Source organism: Temnothorax longispinosus, chromosome 5 (genome assembly GCF_030848805.1).
Source record: "Temnothorax longispinosus isolate EJ_2023e chromosome 5, Tlon_JGU_v1, whole genome shotgun sequence".
Lineage (NCBI taxonomy): Eukaryota > Metazoa > Arthropoda > Insecta > Hymenoptera > Formicidae > Temnothorax > Temnothorax longispinosus.
In genome coordinates this window covers 17,163,489-17,184,667 of record NC_092362.1, presented here as the reverse complement: position 1 = coordinate 17,184,667, position 21,179 = coordinate 17,163,489, and the positions used below count along the sequence as shown (strand labels likewise).

At 34.5% G+C, this 21,179-nt stretch overlaps 2 protein-coding genes and 1 long non-coding RNA gene across 4 annotated transcripts; 1 reads left to right on the top strand and 2 right to left on the bottom strand.

Moving 5' to 3' along the window:
- Nucleotides 1-6,873: 6,873 nt before the first annotated feature.
- On the bottom strand, nt 6,874-8,113 carry LOC139813337 (immediate early response 3-interacting protein 1). Of its 2 annotated transcripts, XR_011732137.1 has the most exons (4): nt 7,954-8,113; nt 7,629-7,730; nt 7,430-7,552; nt 6,874-7,341 (listed from the first exon to the last, which is right to left on the bottom strand). XR_011732137.1 is itself a non-coding variant. In XM_071778805.1 (3 exons), exons 1-3 carry the CDS (start codon nt 8,042-8,044, stop codon nt 7,497-7,499), a joined length of 249 nt encoding a protein of 82 aa, XP_071634906.1. In that variant the 5' UTR covers nt 8,045-8,113; the 3' UTR covers nt 6,874-7,496. The 2 variants fall into 2 exon arrangements, 1 of the variants encoding a protein (XP_071634906.1); XM_071778805.1 differs by having other exon boundaries at nt 6,874-7,552.
- A 704-nt stretch (nt 8,114-8,817) lies between these two features.
- On the top strand, nt 8,818-13,660 carry LOC139813122 (uncharacterized). The gene is made up of 5 exons (XM_071778453.1): nt 8,818-9,018; nt 9,365-9,749; nt 10,101-10,269; nt 10,450-10,952; nt 12,206-13,660. The coding sequence occupies exons 3-5, from the start codon at nt 10,101-10,103 to the stop codon at nt 12,212-12,214; spliced, it is 681 nt and encodes a 226-aa protein (XP_071634554.1). The 5' UTR covers nt 8,818-9,018; nt 9,365-9,749; the 3' UTR covers nt 12,215-13,660.
- A 5,119-nt stretch (nt 13,661-18,779) lies between these two features.
- Nucleotides 18,780-20,881, bottom strand: LOC139813580 (uncharacterized). Its single transcript, XR_011732189.1, has 6 exons — nt 20,301-20,881; nt 20,075-20,201; nt 19,735-19,813; nt 19,511-19,635; nt 19,147-19,263; nt 18,780-18,870 (listed from the first exon to the last, which is right to left on the bottom strand). It is a non-coding gene; the product is annotated as an uncharacterized lncRNA (long non-coding RNA).
- Nucleotides 20,882-21,179: the final 298 nt, after the last annotated feature.

Sequence of the window (21,179 nt, the reverse complement as noted above, 5' to 3'; positions counted from 1 at the left end):
GAGATTTTGCGCCGGGAAAGAGTCTCTTTATACGAGAAGACGCGTATCTGCATGGCTGATGTGCACCTGGCTATTTTCTCTGGAATGCTAAGATCGAAAGCTGTCGTCAGCAAAGTGCATTCAGCAATAAAATCGGAGTCTTCAACGAAGTAGACGTTTCAGTATTGTCGCAATTTTAAATCCCGTTGATTTTGTCATTTTTAAATCGGGGACTGACATTTCTTTCATTCGTGACATGCTACACTGTTAAATTCATGGTGTCAAATTATACTTGATTTCAGTCATTTTTAACCATTCCTATAGGTCGCCTACTCAATATGTCGTTACTCGTTAATTTAACAAAAACAATTAATTAAACGAGTGAAGTTAAAATAATACTATTTTGTGTCAAAATAATATATTTCGACACATAACAGTTACAAATAACAAAATGTTATTTAACTCAAAGTATTGATTTAAATTTCATTCTTTAATATTTAACAGTGTGGATCACGGTCAAGACAGGAAGCTGAGAAGACGGTCTGACATGTATTTTTATTAGTTAATCATTCTGGTCGAGGAGAGTCATTTATGGGCACTGCTATCTCGGAAACGCTTAATTAACATGTTTTGCAGGTAGCAGCCGCAGACATTTATGGCGGCATTCATCAGCGGCGGTTCTGTGCAATGCGACTCGCGCGCTTACGACGACAAATCATTACAATGATTACGGATTTTCTCTGTGAATAACTAATGAGTAATTTTAAGTCCGGGGAGAGACAATAGACGCGTCGCGTCGCAGATTTACGATCGCACGTTCGTCGCCGAGCGGTTGTCCCGCACGGAAATGGCGGAAATACTTTGTATGAAAGTTAGTGAAATAAGTGGCGTGATATCGCGCAGACCGCGGGTAACCGAAGCACCCGCGAAATTAAGAGTTAATCGAGGTGCGGTTGGTCTTGGATTGTGCATGCCACCGCACGAAATTTAACTGCATTCGCGCACGTCTCCTCACATACAAAACGCATAATCGCGAGAAATGAGATAAAAAGATAGGTCCGGCTTCTTCTCGGCTTAAATGTATTTAAAAAATATATATCATTGATTGTACGGAGATGAAGAATAAAAAGACAAAATTGAAAAGGACGGATATAGTGATTTGAAATGTCGCATTTTTTTAGATAAAACGAACGTTTCTATTGGCGGAACCGTTATCGGCTGAATTACTTCCCTTTTTTTTGCGAATTAAGTATTTAATGTACAAATGATTCATGACCACGAACAGGTTTTTCTCCGCGGATTCCTCGGCGTTTACCTGCAGGAGATGTTGCAATTTACGACGTTTAAGCGCGCGCGCGTAAGAAAAATTTCATAAATTATAGATCCGATTACGTTACGTAACGGGAAAACGCTGATATTATGTTTAAACGCTGCGGGCTTGGAGCAGTTAGGTAAGAGAGTGAGTGCCAATAAAGTGAAACATTTATTGTCGATGATGCTGAGGAGTCTCGAATGACTTTATCGAGCTCATGTAACGTCGATGAATAAGAAGATACAACCAATCTTCTTCCCATTGCATAAACTATATCTCTATAAAGCGATTGTCAACAATCATTCTTCCTCTTGCTATTCTACACGATCGACACGATTATTTCCGCGTTGCTGAGCGTCTTCGAAGAAATCAATGACAAGCGGTTGATTTGAAGACAACTGCGAGTTTATGGCGGAACAGAGAAGCAAGAAAGGTAAATGCCAAACGGGAAATGCATTTGAAATAATTTTCGTGTCATCAGAAGCTTACCTCTGATGAACATGAGAAGAGCCTACGTAAAACACGTAGTAACTACTTGCCACATAAATTAGAAGCTTTAAGAAACGCTGCGGTCAGATACTTTATTATACTTATTAATTAATTGATAAAACATACATTTAGAATTAACGTTGTGTCTTTACAAGAGATTAAAACCACGTACAGAAGCCAGATAAAAAATAGGAAATGAATTAATACAACAAGAGCATAGTTCAAAGATTCCCTAATTGTCTGCATAATGCAGTAATATCTTGAAGAACGTGCACTGTTAAATTTTCGTAGTGTCAAATTATATTCAATTTAAATTTTTAACCGTTCCTATAAATCGCCACTACCTCTACTCCAATATGTCGTTAACTTAACTAAACCAAAATGAAGTTAAAATAATAATTAAGTTTCAACACACATGGTAGTTAAAAACCAAATATTATTTAACTCAAGGCATTGATTTAAATTTCATCCTTTAATATTTAACAGTATGGTATCGCAAGTTATGTTTCACGTCGATTGTGAAAATCCTGAAAAGGCGGGATGAAAACACGCGTAAGACGGCGAAGAAGCGGGCGATTTTGTAATTCCGGAGGCGATCCTCCCGCGTGCCTCTGCCGAAGGTATAATAACACGACTATTCGCGCGAAGAGAAGCGTGGCGCGTCGAGTCGTACACACAAAGTTGGCGAACCGGCACCACTTTCGTGATGGCAAGGCGCGCGGAGACACGGTGATGACTCCACTGCAAAGTGCCTATTAAAAATGGTTCCGTGGGAGACGGAGGAAAGCGCGGTATCAGCCCAGGCTATCTGTCCCGAAAGACCTTACTGTACATGTGTTACCTGCGACGTGGACGTCGCAGGGAAAGTGCCGCGCGATTTCGCGGCGGAGGCAGAGGGTACGGTGAGATCGGGCAGAAGAGGAGAGATGGAGAGGCGCATGCACGCGGTGTGAGAGTCTCCGTGGAATTTTGCAAGAGATGCTCGTCCGCCGACGTGCGAAAGGAGAAAAATATGTGTGGCGCGACGATCTACGCTCCAGTTACACAAGCATACAAGCAGTTATACGATTCACCTCGATCGCGCGTCGTACAACGGTTACGATATCCTTCTAATCCTAATTCATTACGTATCTGTCTCTCGCTTTTTTTTGCGATGACAAATCGAAGCGATTTATAGGAATTAATTGCTCTACTGCCGCAACAAAAACCAGACAAAAATGTATTACAAATTAAGAAAAATAGCGAACTCTATTTAATTTATAGCAATACGCATTATGTAATTCGGCGAATGTGATCTTTTAGAAACAATTCAGAAGTCGGTAGAATAAATTCAATAAATTAAATGTGAGAGCTGAATAATGCGGGTAAATTAATACTAGAACTAACAAGACAGTCAAAAGGATTGATTTGTAATATTTTATCAAAATAGCAATACATTTTCTGAGATTTTCCGTCATTTTTGGTGTAATATGCAAGTGATTAAATTGATCATTGACTTTACCTTCTTCCTTCATCCCTTTTTCTAAAGATGTATAAATATAGTAGGTATATTTAAAAAATAGTTCTAGTATTTAAAAAATAACTTATAAATATAAGTACATGTTAAATAATGTGCAAAGATTTTCTCTCGGGAATTTAGTCTACATATAAATTAACGTTTCTAATATAAACCAGTAATTAAGTGCCTAGATGAGTAAAGCCTAACTACCGTTCAGTGTAAAAGAAGATAAGACTTGTTTCCCAAACAATGATAAGATATCTCTTTGGAATCTGCACTGTTAGTACTGATAAGGACTTTAGAAAAATGAAACATCTGTAATATATCGTCTGTTTATTTAACGCCATCTCTATAATAAATATTATCAAATATATTTTTATTGCGATAATATTATTATCGAATATATATTAATTGCGGTGATACGCACTCGGAAATAAATTTAATTCAGCATTTGACGTTATTGAAGAGGGAGAGCCTTTCGAATCTAGCTAAGGGCGGAGTGTCGAGGGAGGAAGTGCGCGATGTACCAACAATGTCGTCATTTTCAGTTATGGGAAGCAGATTTGTCAAGTCGCGTAAAATATAATGAACCGGACGCATAATGGTGCTCCCCTACTTTCGCCGGTCTCTGTTTCTGTCACGGGACTTCTTGGCAGGTGTACAAGCGCGCATTGCTTAACAATAGGTCACCCCGGCGCGACGGCGGGCGCGTCGCGTCGGTCTGAGGAAAGAATCGCGAAAACACCTCCAACGTATTGCTCCCATCCCCTCCTTCTTTGTCTTCGTCCTCTTTTTTTTTCGTAACACTGTGTGACGCAGAATTGCGTCGGATTGCGCGATCGTTATTGCGCGAACCTTAATTGGGCGCCGTATTTCGCGATAAATCAATCCAGCGTGTCGACGCGACGAGTTATTCCCGTCGACAGAGTGATTTCATTTTGCGCAGACTTCCCGACAAGATACGAAAGAGAGAAAGGTAGAGAGACGGGATTCTCTCGCGGAGAATAATATTAAAAAATAATTGTAAAAGCTCATTTGAATCATTTAAGATTTACAAACTTTTTCATCGTGTTCGATAATACTTGTTAGCTCTAACTTGCGAAGAATGACTACAAAATGATGCTTATAGATAGAGTCGACGAGCCGGCCCGTCGCTGCCGTTTCTCTTTCTCTCCCCGAAAGTCAGTAATAAAAGTCGCTAATGAAAGCTAATCTGAAAGACAATAGTCGAGCGATCATTACAAACATCGACTCTCAAAATCATGCTAATTACCCCTACGCCCACGTCCATCTCACGGTTCTATCGTGGCGATTCTTCTGCTCGAGCCGCGAGGAATCCCCGAAGGGGGTTTCGCAAGTACCCTTTTCTGCTGGGTGAACGGAGCTAAGTGAAGAGTATACGGTGAATCGGCGCGCGTGTCCTGAATCGAGCTGACCGGACCGGACAGTTGAATCGTCAGCTGCGTCAGCAACGAGCGTTGCGATGTACGGTAAAATCGGACAAGAGACGCTTGCACAACCGCGATCGACGTTGCATCTCGTGCGCCGTTGGCGATCGCTGTAAAAACGACCGTTGCCGTTATAACATTACCTCACGCAGGATCACCGGCGCTCTTTACGTTCGCAAATTCTTCGACCGATCTGAAGAATCGATCTTACGGTAACGCCGAGCGGACGTCGGTCGACTTTGGCATACTTTCATTGTATGTCTATGTATTATTTCTACCAATGTAGATTAACTTTAATCTCGGTTTAACTTAGATTTCATATTTTTCTCATTCGTAGAACTACATTGGTAGAAATGTAGATAAAAATTTAAATTAGAAAGAGATAAAGAATAAGTTAAATCGAGATTAAAGTTAATCTACATTTTCGCCAATGTAGATTTACTTTAATTTCGAGTTAATTTACTTTTTATCTATTTTTAATTCATAGAACTAGAAAAAGATGAAAAGTAAATTATAAACCGAAATCAAAGTTAATCTCATTGATAGAAATGGACATTAAAACTGTAACTATGCGATAAATAAATGCAAGTTTTGAATAAATATAATCTCATTTGTTAGAAAAAAAATACACGTGACTTTCTAAACTAAAGCTATATACGGTCCACTTAACACTACAAGTGCTTCGAAGAATTCCTCTTTTCCTTTCTTTCAGTGAAGAAAGAAGGAGAAGAAGAACGTTTCAAAACATTTAGCATCAAATGGACTGCAGCCTAAATAGAATCAGTGAAGGATGTCCTCGCAATCCCCCCTAGAAAATCAGTAAAATATTATTATACATTCTAAATAAAATCAATCGGTTACATTTCAAAGTCGACAGGACGTATTAAACCGTCTCGCGACAATAAAAATATATTTATACAATAATCCCGTTAAAAAGCTTTGCGGAGCGCTAAATAAAGAATTACGATTTCCGGTTTTTCTTATTATGAAAAATCTCAGGTGATATTGGTGATAACCGCGCGATCAAGACACGGTAAAAAAAAAAGAAAGAAAAGATAGAACAAGGAGGAAATGTAGTCAGACGTTGCGACGATTGTGCGAGCGTGATCGTGCGTTCGCGCAAGTCACGTTTAATAATGCTAACAAATCTTAACGTGTTGCTCGCGCACGGCGAAACACACGGTGTAATAGTCATTGATTGTGCCCCCCGGCAAGGCGCTTCTATCATCCCGAGAAAGCCGAGGAAGGGGAGAAAGTTGGGGAAAAATCACATGGAGCGTCTTCCCCGAGCTGCAACGTTCGTAAATCCGCGAAGAGGAAAGCCGTAGTGCCCGGCCGGCGGATCTTCCGCGGCGATTTATTTACGCGCTGGCCGTTGACCAGACGATTTACGATTCAAATGATCCGGGAAGGAATAATTGAAATGGAAATGAGCGGAAGCTATATACGACCTAGGCTACCGCTCGCCTACGGCTGTTCGAGCTATACCGCGGCGCATAAGTGCCTATAACTCGCCGAAGGATTGTGTAAAGCGCATATATCCTTTTAAACCGGTTGGTTAATCCTTTCGCGACTCACAAAACGGCGAGAAAAGTTGGCCGAATAATTTTTGAGTGCAGATGAGTGATTAAAGAAGGATTAAGGACGAAGCTTTCCTCGCAAGCTTGTTGAAAGTTGTTACGTCGAAAGTTGCTAATACACGTAACGCGCAGAAATTTTAATTTAGTTGAATTTTTAAGACACATTTTTGCTTAAAGCTAATAATGAGGCAAAATTATTAAATTAATCATTTTTCAAACTTCTTGCCATATCCGTATGAAATTATAAAAAATGTATATATAATATTTAATGTTATATTTTAGATATTAACAAAAAATCATTGATTTAATATCTAATAATATGTATAAACATCTAATTATTTGATATTTAATTCATTATATTTGATAATTAATCAGTATATTGATAATAATTAATACCATATTTACTAATAACTTAATGTTTAATTTTACATATAGATTTTCTTTTATTAATAAAAAAATGATAAAAATGTTAATACGCTCAATGGGGCTTTCTACGATCATTTTCGATTATTTTTGTCCAGAAAATTGCAAATATAATTTTTTTATTCAAAAATAAAAGAACCAATATAAAACTCATTTTTTTATTTGAAAAAATAATAAATAATAAAAAATAAACCTTAATGTTAATATAACGCTATCTAGCTCCATCTATGATACAGAGTTGCAAATTTTAAAGTAATTTACTGATTCTAATGGCCTCTCGTGAGCCGACAGATAAACGGATGCATATACACAGTCGATAATAATCCATAAGTAAGAAATAATATTTTGATTATTAAGAACAACCTGCTACAAGAGTAATTGAATTCCAAAGATTCGAAATCATCGCGTATCTAATGGACAAATAATTGTACTCTTAGTAAATTCAGTAATCTCAGTAAATAAATAAAGTGCAATTTAAATAACTTGTGCCTTTATGCTTGGATCATTAGGATATCATTATAATTAATCTAAAAAAAAACGTGAAAAAGATACATATATACTATACATTGCTCGTTTTATACAGAAATCCACTCATAAATCCATTCTTGCGGTCTGACGTACAAAAAACCAATTATGCGTGAGATAAAAACTGGTTGTAAAGGTAAAAATAACATAATTTAATAGGTGTCTTCGTACATACATCATTTTCAACAACTTCGACTTGCACACAGCATATTCCACTCATACTTTCGTATATTTCTTTCCTGTCAGCCGAGCACTAGCTTCACCATCAGCGTCAAGATATTGAAGAATATCAGAGGAACTGAAAATTAACACGTTATGTATATTATAAAGAGATGGCCAGGCGATGTAAAATAAGAATCTCCCACGATATTTACCCCTCATCACAGTTCGTATAGACTTAATAAGGTTCAAGATTTGCGACTTGGCTGTTGGAGGTTCCCCGAACCCCTGTACATTTTGCCATGACGCCCAGCCGACTGTGAAATGAAAATGCGTTCGATATTAAATTTCCCAATATATATTTCTCCATAATGACAAGCATAACAACTTTTCAATTGTTCAGAAAAAAAACATGAAAAGAAGAGCTTTAAATTTTGAAAATTATAACCTACAAATTTGTTCTCTTACATTCGAAGGATGTGCAATTAATTCGAGCTGATTGAAATAAGTACATATAATAAATACGTGCTTAATTGTCACCTTTGGCAAGAAATCTTTCCTCGTTCAAAACACAGATCGCATTCAAACACAACAGAGTTGCTTCGAAGAGTGTCCACAACGTGAACGCCATGTTGCTGGAATTGGCATATTTGTCACCGTACGTCACACGTCACGTCAGCGATGCCAGCATTACCGACAATACCGACCACTTCTTCCAACAGATTTGTTCACTCGTACTGCACTTTTTTCGTTGTTTACAATTCATGAATTAATCGTGCAAAGGTTTTATTAAAACATTGTAATAAAATATATTTAATTTGACAACATTAGGTATATTTAATTAAAAATGTTAGTTTAAATATCTTTTGATATGTTGTGACATGTTTCTATCTGATTTCATCTGATAAAAACAGGTCAACCTATAATAATAAAGGCCCTCCACCACCTCCGCCAATTCTAATCAGCGGTCCTCTTTTATTTACAATACGTTTTTTTATATTTATTTTTTTTTAATTATATTAAAAACATAATATAATAGATATTAAAAACATAATAATAAATATAATTTTATTTATTATTATTAGAGATATATTTATTATTATTATATTATTATTATTATTATTATATTAAAATTATTACTACAATATTATTTTGTCTACAATCTTTTCTATCAACTATATCTATCGAATTACACATCCCTCTTGTCCCTATAGCTGTCTACCCGTATCTCTACCCGTATTCCGATCTATATAGTTCTACATTATAACTTCACATACTGCCAATTAATATAAATACATGTTTAGCAAATTATTTATTTTATAAGATTGAAAAATTCTTGAATTATAAACTGAATAAAATTTTAAAAAATTTAGGTCAGTTAGTCAATCAGCAAGTTGCAGCAACGATTTTAAAAATTTAACAACGTCCGTATTTTTACCTCGAAACGATTTCACAATATGTAAACTGACGAAATTATGGAATGCGGAAAATTCAACATAACGTCAGCAATTTTTCAGGTTACTTATGTTAGTGACGCTGAGGGATCGCGTTAGTCTTATCAAGTGAAACAGTAAGAGCAATACGATGTCTTCGCATCGAGGATTAGTGAGTAAACTTTTTTGACATATGTTATATGACATATTATATTTATTTAATATTTTTATGAGTTTTTAACTTCTGGAATTAGAACTATTTATTAACAATAAAGTCATATGTCATCACCGTTAGACAGAAATATTATTTCTTTTCTGCATTTTACTTTTCCTCTAATTCGATTTTTATACTAATAAAATAATATTCCATAGTAAATCCATAAATATGTAATCTCCCTCCCAATAACTTTAAATTATTAAGTAAGTAAATAATTTATATAGGGAACAAATTTCTGCCATATCGAATATCTATTCGCAAGAACAATCTGCATAAAATTTACTTAATCATTCTTTTTCAGTTCTTAGCAGTGACAAGCTCATTAGCAAGTATCGTACTTGCCAATGTCTTCGTTCAACCCGGGTATGAACATCAATACGATAGCAATCCACGCTATTTGCAACATCAGTCTGTTTCGCAGCCCTGGATAAAATCTCCGACTGAGCAATATCGCGCAGACCAATTACCGAACCAGGAATCGACGCGATATCTTTCGGGAGTTCAGACGGTGTATCCCTATGAATCGAACCAAGCCGATGCTCGTTCGCATGTGTTAAGCTATCCACATCATCCACCGTACCACCATTATTTACCGAGGCCCACACCATGTGCATTTCGCAAGAATAGGAGGTCATGGATATGTACGGCCCTCGGTGTATGGATATGTCGGCCATCCTCAATCTTTGGTAAATGCTCATTATCCTATTACTTACAATTAGTCTGAGAAAATGGTATAAGTATAACGTTTCATTAACTTAACATTCGCAATATTTTATTTATTATATTACTATCATTTCATTGAAAGTTCAAATTTTATTTAATTTGATATTTTTAAGTGTAATATTTAATTCAAAACACCTTTATGTAACACCTAGCAATTTGCTTATGCGACAAATATGTACGTCACTGTATTATTGACAAACAGCTTTTCTTGGAATTAATTATATAACACAAACGCTAATATTTGTCGTGTTTTTGTACACAAATTGATTATGTAAGTTAATGAATATTTCATAAGAATGATATTATTTCTCCAGATGGTACACAACCGAAGGAAAAGATCGGATTCTGCAAGCACTAAATCGAGTAAATCTGAGGTCGTTGCACATGACAATGATGTGACCGCGAAGTCGCCCTTAACTGACGCCAAGCATCCTACAACCATCGACTCGTTACTTCCAGAACATGAGCCTACTGATACTACTGGTAAATATTTCATAGAACAAGATTAAAATTTGACATCTTCAAATAATAACCTAATGCATCGCTAATTATCTTGAAAGTCGTGTAACTTCAGCTTATACGAGTTTCAATGAGACGCAAAACGTAAAAAAATCAATGTACTATTAGTACGAATTCGCTTGAATGTAAACTGTTCCATTACAGATAAGCGTGTGGAGAACCGTCAGATCAAGAACGACTACATAACAAATCCACGTTTATTCGGTTTTTATACAGAAGATACGTACCCTAAACATACATACAACATTCCCAACACATGGCAAAGTATGATTAACCAGTATTATACAAATTCGAAACCTCCGAACGTCGCGCAAGACGAGGCATGCGACGATTCACGCATCATTTACAATAGACCTTCAATGAGATTCGCGCAATCTTCGAGTTCGCAGAAATCGAACGATAACGATTATAGCAGTAAATACCGAGACAATGGATCAGACAGTGCATCAGACAGTCCAGCAGACACTGTGAAAGAAACGGCAAAATCATTTGGAGCACTTTACACATCGCTGCTGAACAAATCGCAATATATTAGGCCCGTACAGCCGGAACATATGTATAGCGTTCCACAAAGAAAGACCAGATATTATATGGAGGAAGCATATGGACGGGCTGCACACCACGAACCCGAAAAGAAATCTTTGCAGGTAAAGATTTTAGCTTTTATGTGCATAAAAATTTTTATTTTTGTCCGATCTATTGAAATTTAATGGATAATTACGACCAAAACAATATGAATTTCTTGCTCAAATATTTTTTAATTAAAATTAAATTTAATTAGTACTAATAATTTATAGTGCTATAGCCTAATAATTTATACTGAGCGCTCGAACCAAGAATATAATTATATCGTAAGCCTTCACGCCATAAACGACAAATGATCGATCTCATGTGTGTGATCGGCAGAACGATCGGTCGCGTTCGCTCGCGCTCAAGAATGGCTTTAAAAATAAAATCCGATCATGCGCTTTAAAAAATATTATCATTATACATATAAAAGGTGTGTAACGCGAGAGGAAAATACTTTTTGTATACTTGTGATCTGCTTGTCAAAGGTTTGATTGTTTTCTTTGACAGGATATTTATTCCACGCAATGACTTTACATTTTTATTCGTAATCTATCGCCTCGTGACAATAAATTCGTAAGTAAATTTTGCATTCCGTTGAATTCCAATTTTTTGATATTACGTAAACTTTTTCGTCTAATAGAAGTTTAAAGAAATACAGTAGATGGATTTTAGATAATTCTATAGACTTTTTTTTTAAACAAAGATGATTTATCTGACTGCTTCTATTCAATTAATAAATATTTTATTCATTGAATGGAATTTAACAATATATAATATTTAATAAAGATGGGACCGGATTGTAAATATATGTGATAGAAAATTATTTCGTGAAATAGAGTATCCAGAATTAACTACTTTATTCATGTCTTTGGTTAACATTAGTAGATGAAAGACAAAAGACACTAACAGACGAAAGGTTATTTATATCTTGTATTTGGAAAAACTTTATAATAACATTTTTATTTAAATAATAAAATAGAGAATTTCAAAAGTTTCATTACGCGAAAGTTAAAGTTAAATCGAAAGTTTCAATTTAAAATGTTTGCTAAATCTGTTTTAAACGCCGATCGTGGACGACGACATAAAATTACTAAATTGCGACGCCGCAAATATTTGTTAATAATAAAAATAATAGCCAATATTATTTACACACGATAATAAAAACATCTATTCTTACTTGTAATTTTACTTGTAAGTTATAAATTTGCATTAATTACGATTTTATGTAAAAAACCGATTGCATCAAATATGTATAAATATAGGTATATGAATATTTACCGATGCGTACTTTTTAAGATATAATGACATGTCTCCTTATCTATGTTCCTAGGCTATCTAGCCTGGGAATATGAATAAGGTATCTGGTTACGTCTCCAGACTTTTAATGGCTCGGGTACCTCGAGAAGGCCAACTCCCGTACTCACCAATGAACCCCTGAGGAAGAAGTTGAATGAGAAAAAAGTACTATTTTACTATTTTACTATTTAAATATATATATTTTTGTAATAATAACAGTAAAAAGATAACGGCAAATAATTATAAATTATTATAAGACGATGAATATTTTTTAATGGTTATCGAGTAAATGATTATTAATTCATCATTAGGAACTATTGTGGTGTTGACGATTTGCTGACTAATTTTAAACAGAGCATTTTTAAACGCGAGATGCGAATAGCGAAAGATCGTTGTCCCGATCAAACATTCTTTTGACAACGAAAGATTCGCAAGGTAAATACGGTCGTGTAAATTGATTGAATTCGTTACGAACCAATTGTGATCGTTTCATATTTTATAATAGCAGTTTTCTTGTGGGAGATACCGTTAAAAATAATGTTGATATTTTAATTTAGAATAATATTGATATTTTAATTAGAATAATGTTGCATATTGTATTTCACGTTGTTATATGATGTTATATAATATTATGTATTATATTATAAAACTGAACTGCCACATGTGCATCACGTAGCTTAGACTTTTATAAGATTTTAAAATAAAGCATTTGTGTTTCATTCACCACTGTATATTTCATGAGTAAGAGTTAAGCATGTATAAGAACAGAGCATGTATATTGCATTGTGTTACGATATGCGTTATGTCTGCGTGTATCGAAAGATATTTTGTATGCAAAAGCGTATAATCTAACGAAACACGCATCTCTTTCGACATAATCTTGTTAATTTATAAGGTCATTCCACACCTGGTTATAAAAGTGACTAATGTAAGTCTTCCGCTGTGATATTTGCAATTAATCGAGAATTATTTTCGCAAAGCTTATTAATAACTTATTTTGCGATAGTAAACTTTCAACCTTTCTTTATCTATACTTTTCTTCAAACAAGTCATTATTTAAAAATGCCTGGTTTTTATCAGATAGATATTTTTATAAAAATTTTTTATGCTTTTAAATATGCTTTTTAAAATTATGTAATGCGAGATTATAAAGCATTTAGTCAGTTTTAAAACTAGCTTCCAATCAGGCGAAGTTGCTAATGACGTTTTATCCATTTAGGTTTAAGAAAATTGCTCAAAAGTGAAGTCCGTTCCTTAGTGTTCCTAGTTATTAATATATGTACTATATACACACGCTATACAACATACTATAAATATTACATAGTAATTCCGTAAAATCATACGCCCAGATTATCATTATACATATAAGAATAAATTGTGCAAGACAATTTGATTGATGCTGAGGAAACGATTCCGTTGGCAGAGATATGTACAATAAATATATAGATTAAAGTACGTTAAAAGAAATATACTTATCATTGTACAGTAATTGTGTCAATTCCTTGTTCTCCTATCTCTATTCTAATTTGTCCTCCATAAAATATACTAAAAGTTGTGGAGAGTGCAATTATATTTATTATAATTGAACTTCTTTTTCGTGAAATTTAAAAATATGTATAGTTAGACAATAGAAAATAGAAATAGTATTTTTTTATCTTGTAAAATTTAAAATCAATTTTTTTAAACAAAAATATCGAGAGAATTGTATTTTGTTCCTCAAATTACAAAAGTTCAATGTTTGAATACGTAAAATCGTTTTAAGCGATCTAAAACAAATCGATTTAAGCGATCTAAAACAAATACGAGATCAACTCGACGATAATGTCCTCTACATGCGACACAGTGTCAGGCCTTTGTCAATGCATCAAAGTCACGGAGTTCTGTCTCCTGAGAGGATGTGAATCATTCGCGTCGACGAGCAAAATCGTGAATTATCACGCCGCGACGTGGCCGCAGTCTCGTCCGTAATGTGATATTGCTTGAGAACAAACATATTTACCGCGAACAAAATGACACATCGCGTTGTGCGCAGGATACATGACATACCAGATACAGCGAGGTGATACGGAAATGCAATATTGTTTTTCTCACGGCACAACATGTGCAAAGTGCACTGGCGTGCCGTGCTATTTACCGTAGAGTGTAGAAAACCGAATGCCGAATAAAGCACATGATAGAACTACGATGTTTGCCGAGACGCCGGCTAGCGTATTTCTGCTGCAATATTTTTAGAAGAAAACTCACTGCCGTGCAAGACAAGATACGAAAAATAGTAAAAGTTTTAATAAAAGCGATACAGTGCTGGATAAGCACGAGAATACAGAAGAAAATGAACTTGAATTTGTTCGCTTCCACTATTTCTGATGAATTTTATACTTATTTCATCATATATGAATAATTTTATCGTGTTCTTTTTACATTTTTCATCATAAAACTCGTGGAGTATATTTTTAGTATTTTCTCGATGTGGCATCCTCTGATCCTCTCGTTATTATCCATGTTTTCTAAATTTTTTTGTTTGTCTCCGATTATCCTTTTAACAATTTATCGTGTGGCTTCAATGAATTGGTAGTAAAGAAATTTAGACGGATTCTGCCGTGTGAACAGCCATAAAAGCGAATTGCCACTCGCAGTATCTATGGTCTTGTTCGACGCTTCCTACTATACGAGGTCGCCGACTGTAGTACCTTCGTCAATATCGAGAAAGTGTTTCTTCCCTTTTTCTACGCGCGACAAGCCTAAACTATTGCCGTTCGTTTAAGCTGGTGGTGCACTGTTCTCACTGACCTTCCCATTTTAACTTGCCTTCAATCTTGCCTTCATTCTTGTAGATAAAAGTATCAATTATAAGTAGTGATCGTTCAATTTTGAAAATTGTTTCCAATATCTCTCTCAAAAAAAGAAAAGAACGTTTGTTCCTCATTTCGGGATTGCATTAAATTAACATAAAGGTGATGTGCAAAGAGCCAACGTGGTTTTTAATGAGTATAATTATTATTTCTCGTGATAATAAAAGAATATAAAAAAATTTGTTTCTCTTTTAATTTTCCTCAACTTTATCGATGCTTAACTTTAAAAAATTATGTAAATTATGTATATTACATCCGCGCAATAAACATGTGAATATGAAAGTTTAATGAAGCGCTGGAGCATTTTTACTTCATTATGTTTATATCTCCCAATATCCAAGTAAAGTATGCAAAAGTATCTAAGGTACTGTGAGCTAGAATGCGAAATATACTCCGAAAACAAGAGATTTTTCCAAGTAAGAACATAAATTATTTCTTTCATTAAGAGAAGCTCACTTTCTACCTCGTGCGTATTCTAAAAGCTGACTTCGACTGCATGAAGCATCTCTGTGAAATTGCGACGATATTTCACACTCTTGCTTTTCAATTTGAACAAACTGCCCCGAAAGAGAAAAAACTTCGACTATTCAAAATAACGAATTTAGGTAAGAAGTTCCATACATTTTCTATGAGTAGTATTATGTAATAAATAACATATGTATTTTTCTGAACAAATTTTCAATTTGCTAAACTTTCACATTTTCTCTTAATTTTACATTCTCGAATGCGCGACTTATAAAATTAATTAAAAATTTTTTTCAATTTTAACCTCCCTTTCGAATGACCAAATATGAAATTGTGGTGTTCATGTATTTTTATCTATATATTATGTAATTTATTAAGTAGTTTAATTATATCCGACTTAAAGAATGAAGTTTAACTTCGCGATCGCGAAATTTTAATTTTGTATTAAACGTCATTTAAGTTGCAGTATTTGTATTTTTAAAATATTAATTATGTTTAGTCCCTACCCACTCGTATTTCTTATATATTTTCCCTGTCTATCCGTATTTTTATTCCCTATTATTTATCCCTATCTATTCGCGTATTCCTACCTACCCGAACTTTTATTTATTATACCAATACAGAGTAAAACCGCGGATACGCGGATACTTAATCGCCTTATTGTGTGCTGGTTAAATCCAGCGGGATTACCTGACCGCGATTAAGCAAAATATGGAAAATGGACAATAATTTAAATTTTAAAAGACACACGGAAAAAAGGGATTAGCTACTATAGCAAATTTATTCATGAAATATGGGATAACTAACATTTTTTGCAGCAAGAGCTACATTTTAGCAATAGTAGTAAAATCATTTTGCAATTATTACTAAGTAGCAAAAAGCTCAGCAAAACTTTTTGCTATTGCAATAAAAGGTTTTGCTATTATAGCAAAATTATAGCTCTTGCTGCAAAAAAATGTTAGTTACCTCACATTTTACGAATAGATTTGCTACATAGTAGCTATATAATCCTTTTTTTCCGTGTATGAAAATCCTCAATTTAATTTGTTAGCTAAGCAAGTTAATTAACCTTCAATTATAATATTCTATCACATGATTACCATTGCATATCATGTTTCACAGATATGCACCTACCCTACAAACCTTCAATTCTGGTCAATGTAGACCTTACCTTATGATGTACATTAGTGTAGTTCCGTAGTTTCTTCTGGCCAGATTAGACTTACCTATTGCGTTGTACCTAGCCAAATCCATTTTGGCTATATGTCAGCCAGAAAATGAGAAGGAGACAAACTCCTTCAATGCCGGCTGATTAACAGCGCCAGCAGACGATTACAACGATTACGAATCGTTGCGATCGTTAATACACTGAGAAAAAAATTTTCTAGATTTTAGTAAATATTAGTTTGCATAACTGTGACTCCATTTACTAAAAAGAAAATAATTTTCCTTTTTGTTAGTATATGTTTTCCTAGTAAATACACATATACTAATAAAAAGGAAAATTTTCTTCATTTTAGTAAATGGAGTCACAGTTGTATGCAAATTAATATTTACTAAAATCCGGAACATTTTTTTCTCAGTATAAGAGCGCGTTAATATAGAAAAAAATAAACAACCACGTTCGTTAATAGAATCTTAATTAAATTTAACTTAATAATTTTGCTTTTAATTTCTCAGTGATACGCGTAATTAATTTATTCGTCCAAGAATTATACAGCAACGGTAGAAAACAAAATTAATCATTAAGAATTTTACGTTAATCGCGTTTTAATAATCGTCGCGATTATATCTTGCACAATCAGCAAATTCTGGACTTCGATAATATAACGTAGAAACACGAACTACAGAACTACAAAAATTTAAAAATCCATCGATGACTCGATTAATCAATTATTTGTTAATAAAATAGGCAAACAATATTTAGTATAAATCGAATCGCGAACCGAACCGCGAATCTCACTTTAGATATCAAGTGAGATATTCAGACTGAATGACATGAGATCCAAAGTAAACAAATGATTTTTCCACATAATTAGTATCGAAATTAATATAATGAATATATCAAATTCTCGCGTATATAACATTTGTCTTTACAAATTTATATATATATACATATCTATTTAAATATTTCGTTATTATAATACAAATTGTTATCAAAATTCTGTTAATAAACATATCAGAAATACATATCTACAATTATATTATGCATTAAATATAATATAATTGATATAAAAACTATTAACTTTAAAATAATTCTACAAAAAATTATATCCCGCAAATAATCATTAATCTGGATCTCACGTTATTTTATTTTGTTTAAACAATGTTATTTTATTTTGTTTATACAAAGCCAAGCTACATGGATAAACTATAAAAGAATAGGATAAAATCGGCACATTATACAAATACAATAAAAATAAATACAATTAAAACTTCATAGTGTGATCTATGTAATATAATAAGGTCACGTGGAAAGTGCAACGTGAATCAAAATATCTTTTGGTCTTCTTTATTTGTAATACTTGCATATTGAATGTATTAATAAATTTTGCTTTCTTGCACCAATTTATGTAATATTTAATCCTGGAGGAATATTTGGGATAGGAAGAAAGAGAAAGAGAGAGAAAATAAAATAAAAGAAACACATTTAATTGTTATATCAAAATTTGTCTCATGTATAATCGTTTAATTAATTTTATTTTATTTATTTCTTATTATTTTTTAACTCTTTAATTATAATCAAACTATCTATTGTCTATCTATAAAGAATATATTCTTTATTTATTTTAATTGCTTATAAAAAATATAAATGTTCTATAAATTTTTATTTTGCACGAAATACAAAAATTCTTTTCTATTTATTTCTTAATAATTTTAAAAATAAATTTGAAAAATGTAATTAATGTAGCAAATTTAAATAATTGATTTTATTATTGTACAAGAAAGATTATAACTAATATCTCTATATATTTAAGAATAAAATATATATTTGCAAAATATAAATAATTTGCCTATAAATTTCAGGCGACTGGTATACTTCGCGTGTTCTGTAGTGCAAAGAACATTAGATGCACCAACAAATAATGCACCGACATAACGTATGTGCTTATGGATGGGGTGTATTCTCCCATAAGCACAATAAATCAATAAAGGATGATGCTCCAGGATTAATTATTTAGCCTAATCTGATTTAGTCTATCCATTTTAGGGCAACGGATATATGAGAAGTCGCATTTATCTAGAGTACTATTAGATTGACATAATACATCAATATACATTTAATATTGGTCTCACAAATTCGTTACCCCATTATAAAAAATTTGTCACTCACCGATTCGATGCGCAACAAGCGGAGTAATGCAGCCACGTAGCTACGATGATACTGTAACAAAAACGAAAGATTCAAATTTAAAAGGTGCTGAAAATGATCAATATTTCAAGAGATACACATGATTCTTACGCGCATCTAATTCGATTTCAATTAGATTTGTTGATATAATTATTTATTTTCCGGAAAAAAATTTATAAAAATAAATTTTTATAAAATTTTAAACAATTTCTTTTTCTCTAATTATTTTTAACTTGTCAAAATAAAACGGTCCGAATAAATGGGAAAAAACTTTTAATTTCATGCATGTAGATAAGAAATTATACTCACCCCAAGGTTGCTCTGCCGGAGCCTGATGTCTCTCCCAGACCTCCTCCTCCTCTCAGGCTGCTCGGGATGTCCAGTGTTCCCTCGATGCGAAGATGCTCCTTCCCGCGTGGATATTTTCTGTAACATAATAATCGAATCGATTAAATAATTGTTACGCGCATCGAATATCTTATTTGTTATTCAATTTAATTTTTTTTTTAATTACTATCTCGAAAAAGTTCTTTACATTAGAATCAACTTTAATAAAACTTTCCAAATTATTTCTTGTAATACTAATTTAACTTCCGAATCATGTTTAGTAAAGCAACTGAAGGATAAATGAAAAAAGGGATTATCTTTACAAAAAATAAAAAGTAACACTTACCAGAAGTGTTAGTACGCCGAAGCCCGATGCCTCTCCTAGGCCTCCTCCTTTTCTCAGGGTGCTTGGAATGTCAGCTTCGCAGGATTCCCTCGCTGCTCCGATGTCACCTTCTGTGTCGTTATTTTCTGAAACATTCAAATGAACGATTCGATTAAGTAAAGACAGAAGAAATAGAAAATTTGTGAACATAAATGACATAGTATGTAAAAATCAATTATACTCACCATCTTATTTTAGGCTGCTCGGGATGTCCCTCGTGTTCCCTCGATGCGAAGCTGATGCTTCGTCCCGCGTGGATATTCTCTGTAACATAAAAATAATCAAATTGATTAAATAATTGTCACGCGCATTGAACATCTTATTCGTTATTCAGATTAATATTATATTTTAAATTACTTCTTCGAAAAAGGTCTCTACGTTAGAATCAACTTGAATCAAATTTTTTAAAATATTTCTTTTTACTAATTTAAATTCCGAAACACGGTTTAATGTAGCAACTGAATAAGCACAAACGAAAAGAGAGATTCTATAATATCTTTAGAAAAAATAAAAAGTAACATTTACCAAAAGTGTTGGTACGCCGATGCCTGATGCCTATCCTAGGCCTCCTCCTCCTCTTAGGCTGCTCGGAATGTCAGCTATACGCAGGATTCCCTCGCTGCTCCGATGTCACGTTCAGCGTCGTTATTTTCTGAAACATTCAAATGAACGATTCGATTAAGTAAAGACAGAAGAGATAGAAAATTTTTGGACATAAGTAACATAGTACGTAAAAATCAATTACACTCACCACTTTCTTTCAGGCTGCTCTGGCCGCAAAATCCACCTCCACCTTCGGGTCAAATAGGAGTCTCGAGCCACATTGAGACTCGTGGCAATGCAAAGAAAAATCAAGAAGCCATTTCGGCTATATTGCATTAATTTTACGACGTTGTTGCAATATAGTCGAAATGTTTCTTGACCTTTCTCGCTTAATAGAAATGTAATTGCTGAAAGGAATTAAAAATTATTCTCTACCTTTTTTTTTTTTTTTTTTTTTTACGTGGTGGAAATCTTCGAAAGACTCCCCCGCCCTGGGGTAGGGAGGGGGAGTGTCGGATTCTACGCGCACGCGTACCACCGTTACGAGGGGCGCTTCAGAGGACCGAAATCCCCTGAGCCTCCCTCAGCGTGGCATCGCGCGCCCATAGCCTACCGACTAAAACCACCACGAGCGACCCTGATCTAACTTTCTAAGGGTGGTGGGTGTCGATCCGCAGACACACGCACCGCGCGACTCTACGCCCTACAATCCACCCGTAATCTCGCAGGGTTGGGTGGGTGTCGATCCGCAGACACACGCACCGCGCGAATCTACGCCCTACAATCCACCCGTAATCTCGCAGGGTTGGGTGGGTGTCGATCCGCAGACACACGCACCGCGCGCGAATCTACGCCCTACAATCCACCCGTAATCTCGCAGGGTTGGGTGGGTGTCGATCCGCAGACACACGCACCGCGCGAATCTACGCCCTACAATCCACCCGTAATCTCGCAGGGTTGGGTGGGTGTCGATCCGCAGACACACGCACCGCGCGAATCTACGCCCTACAATCCACCCGTAATCTCGCAGGGTTGGGTGGGTGTCGATCCGCAGACACACGCACCGCGCGAATCTACGCCCTACAAT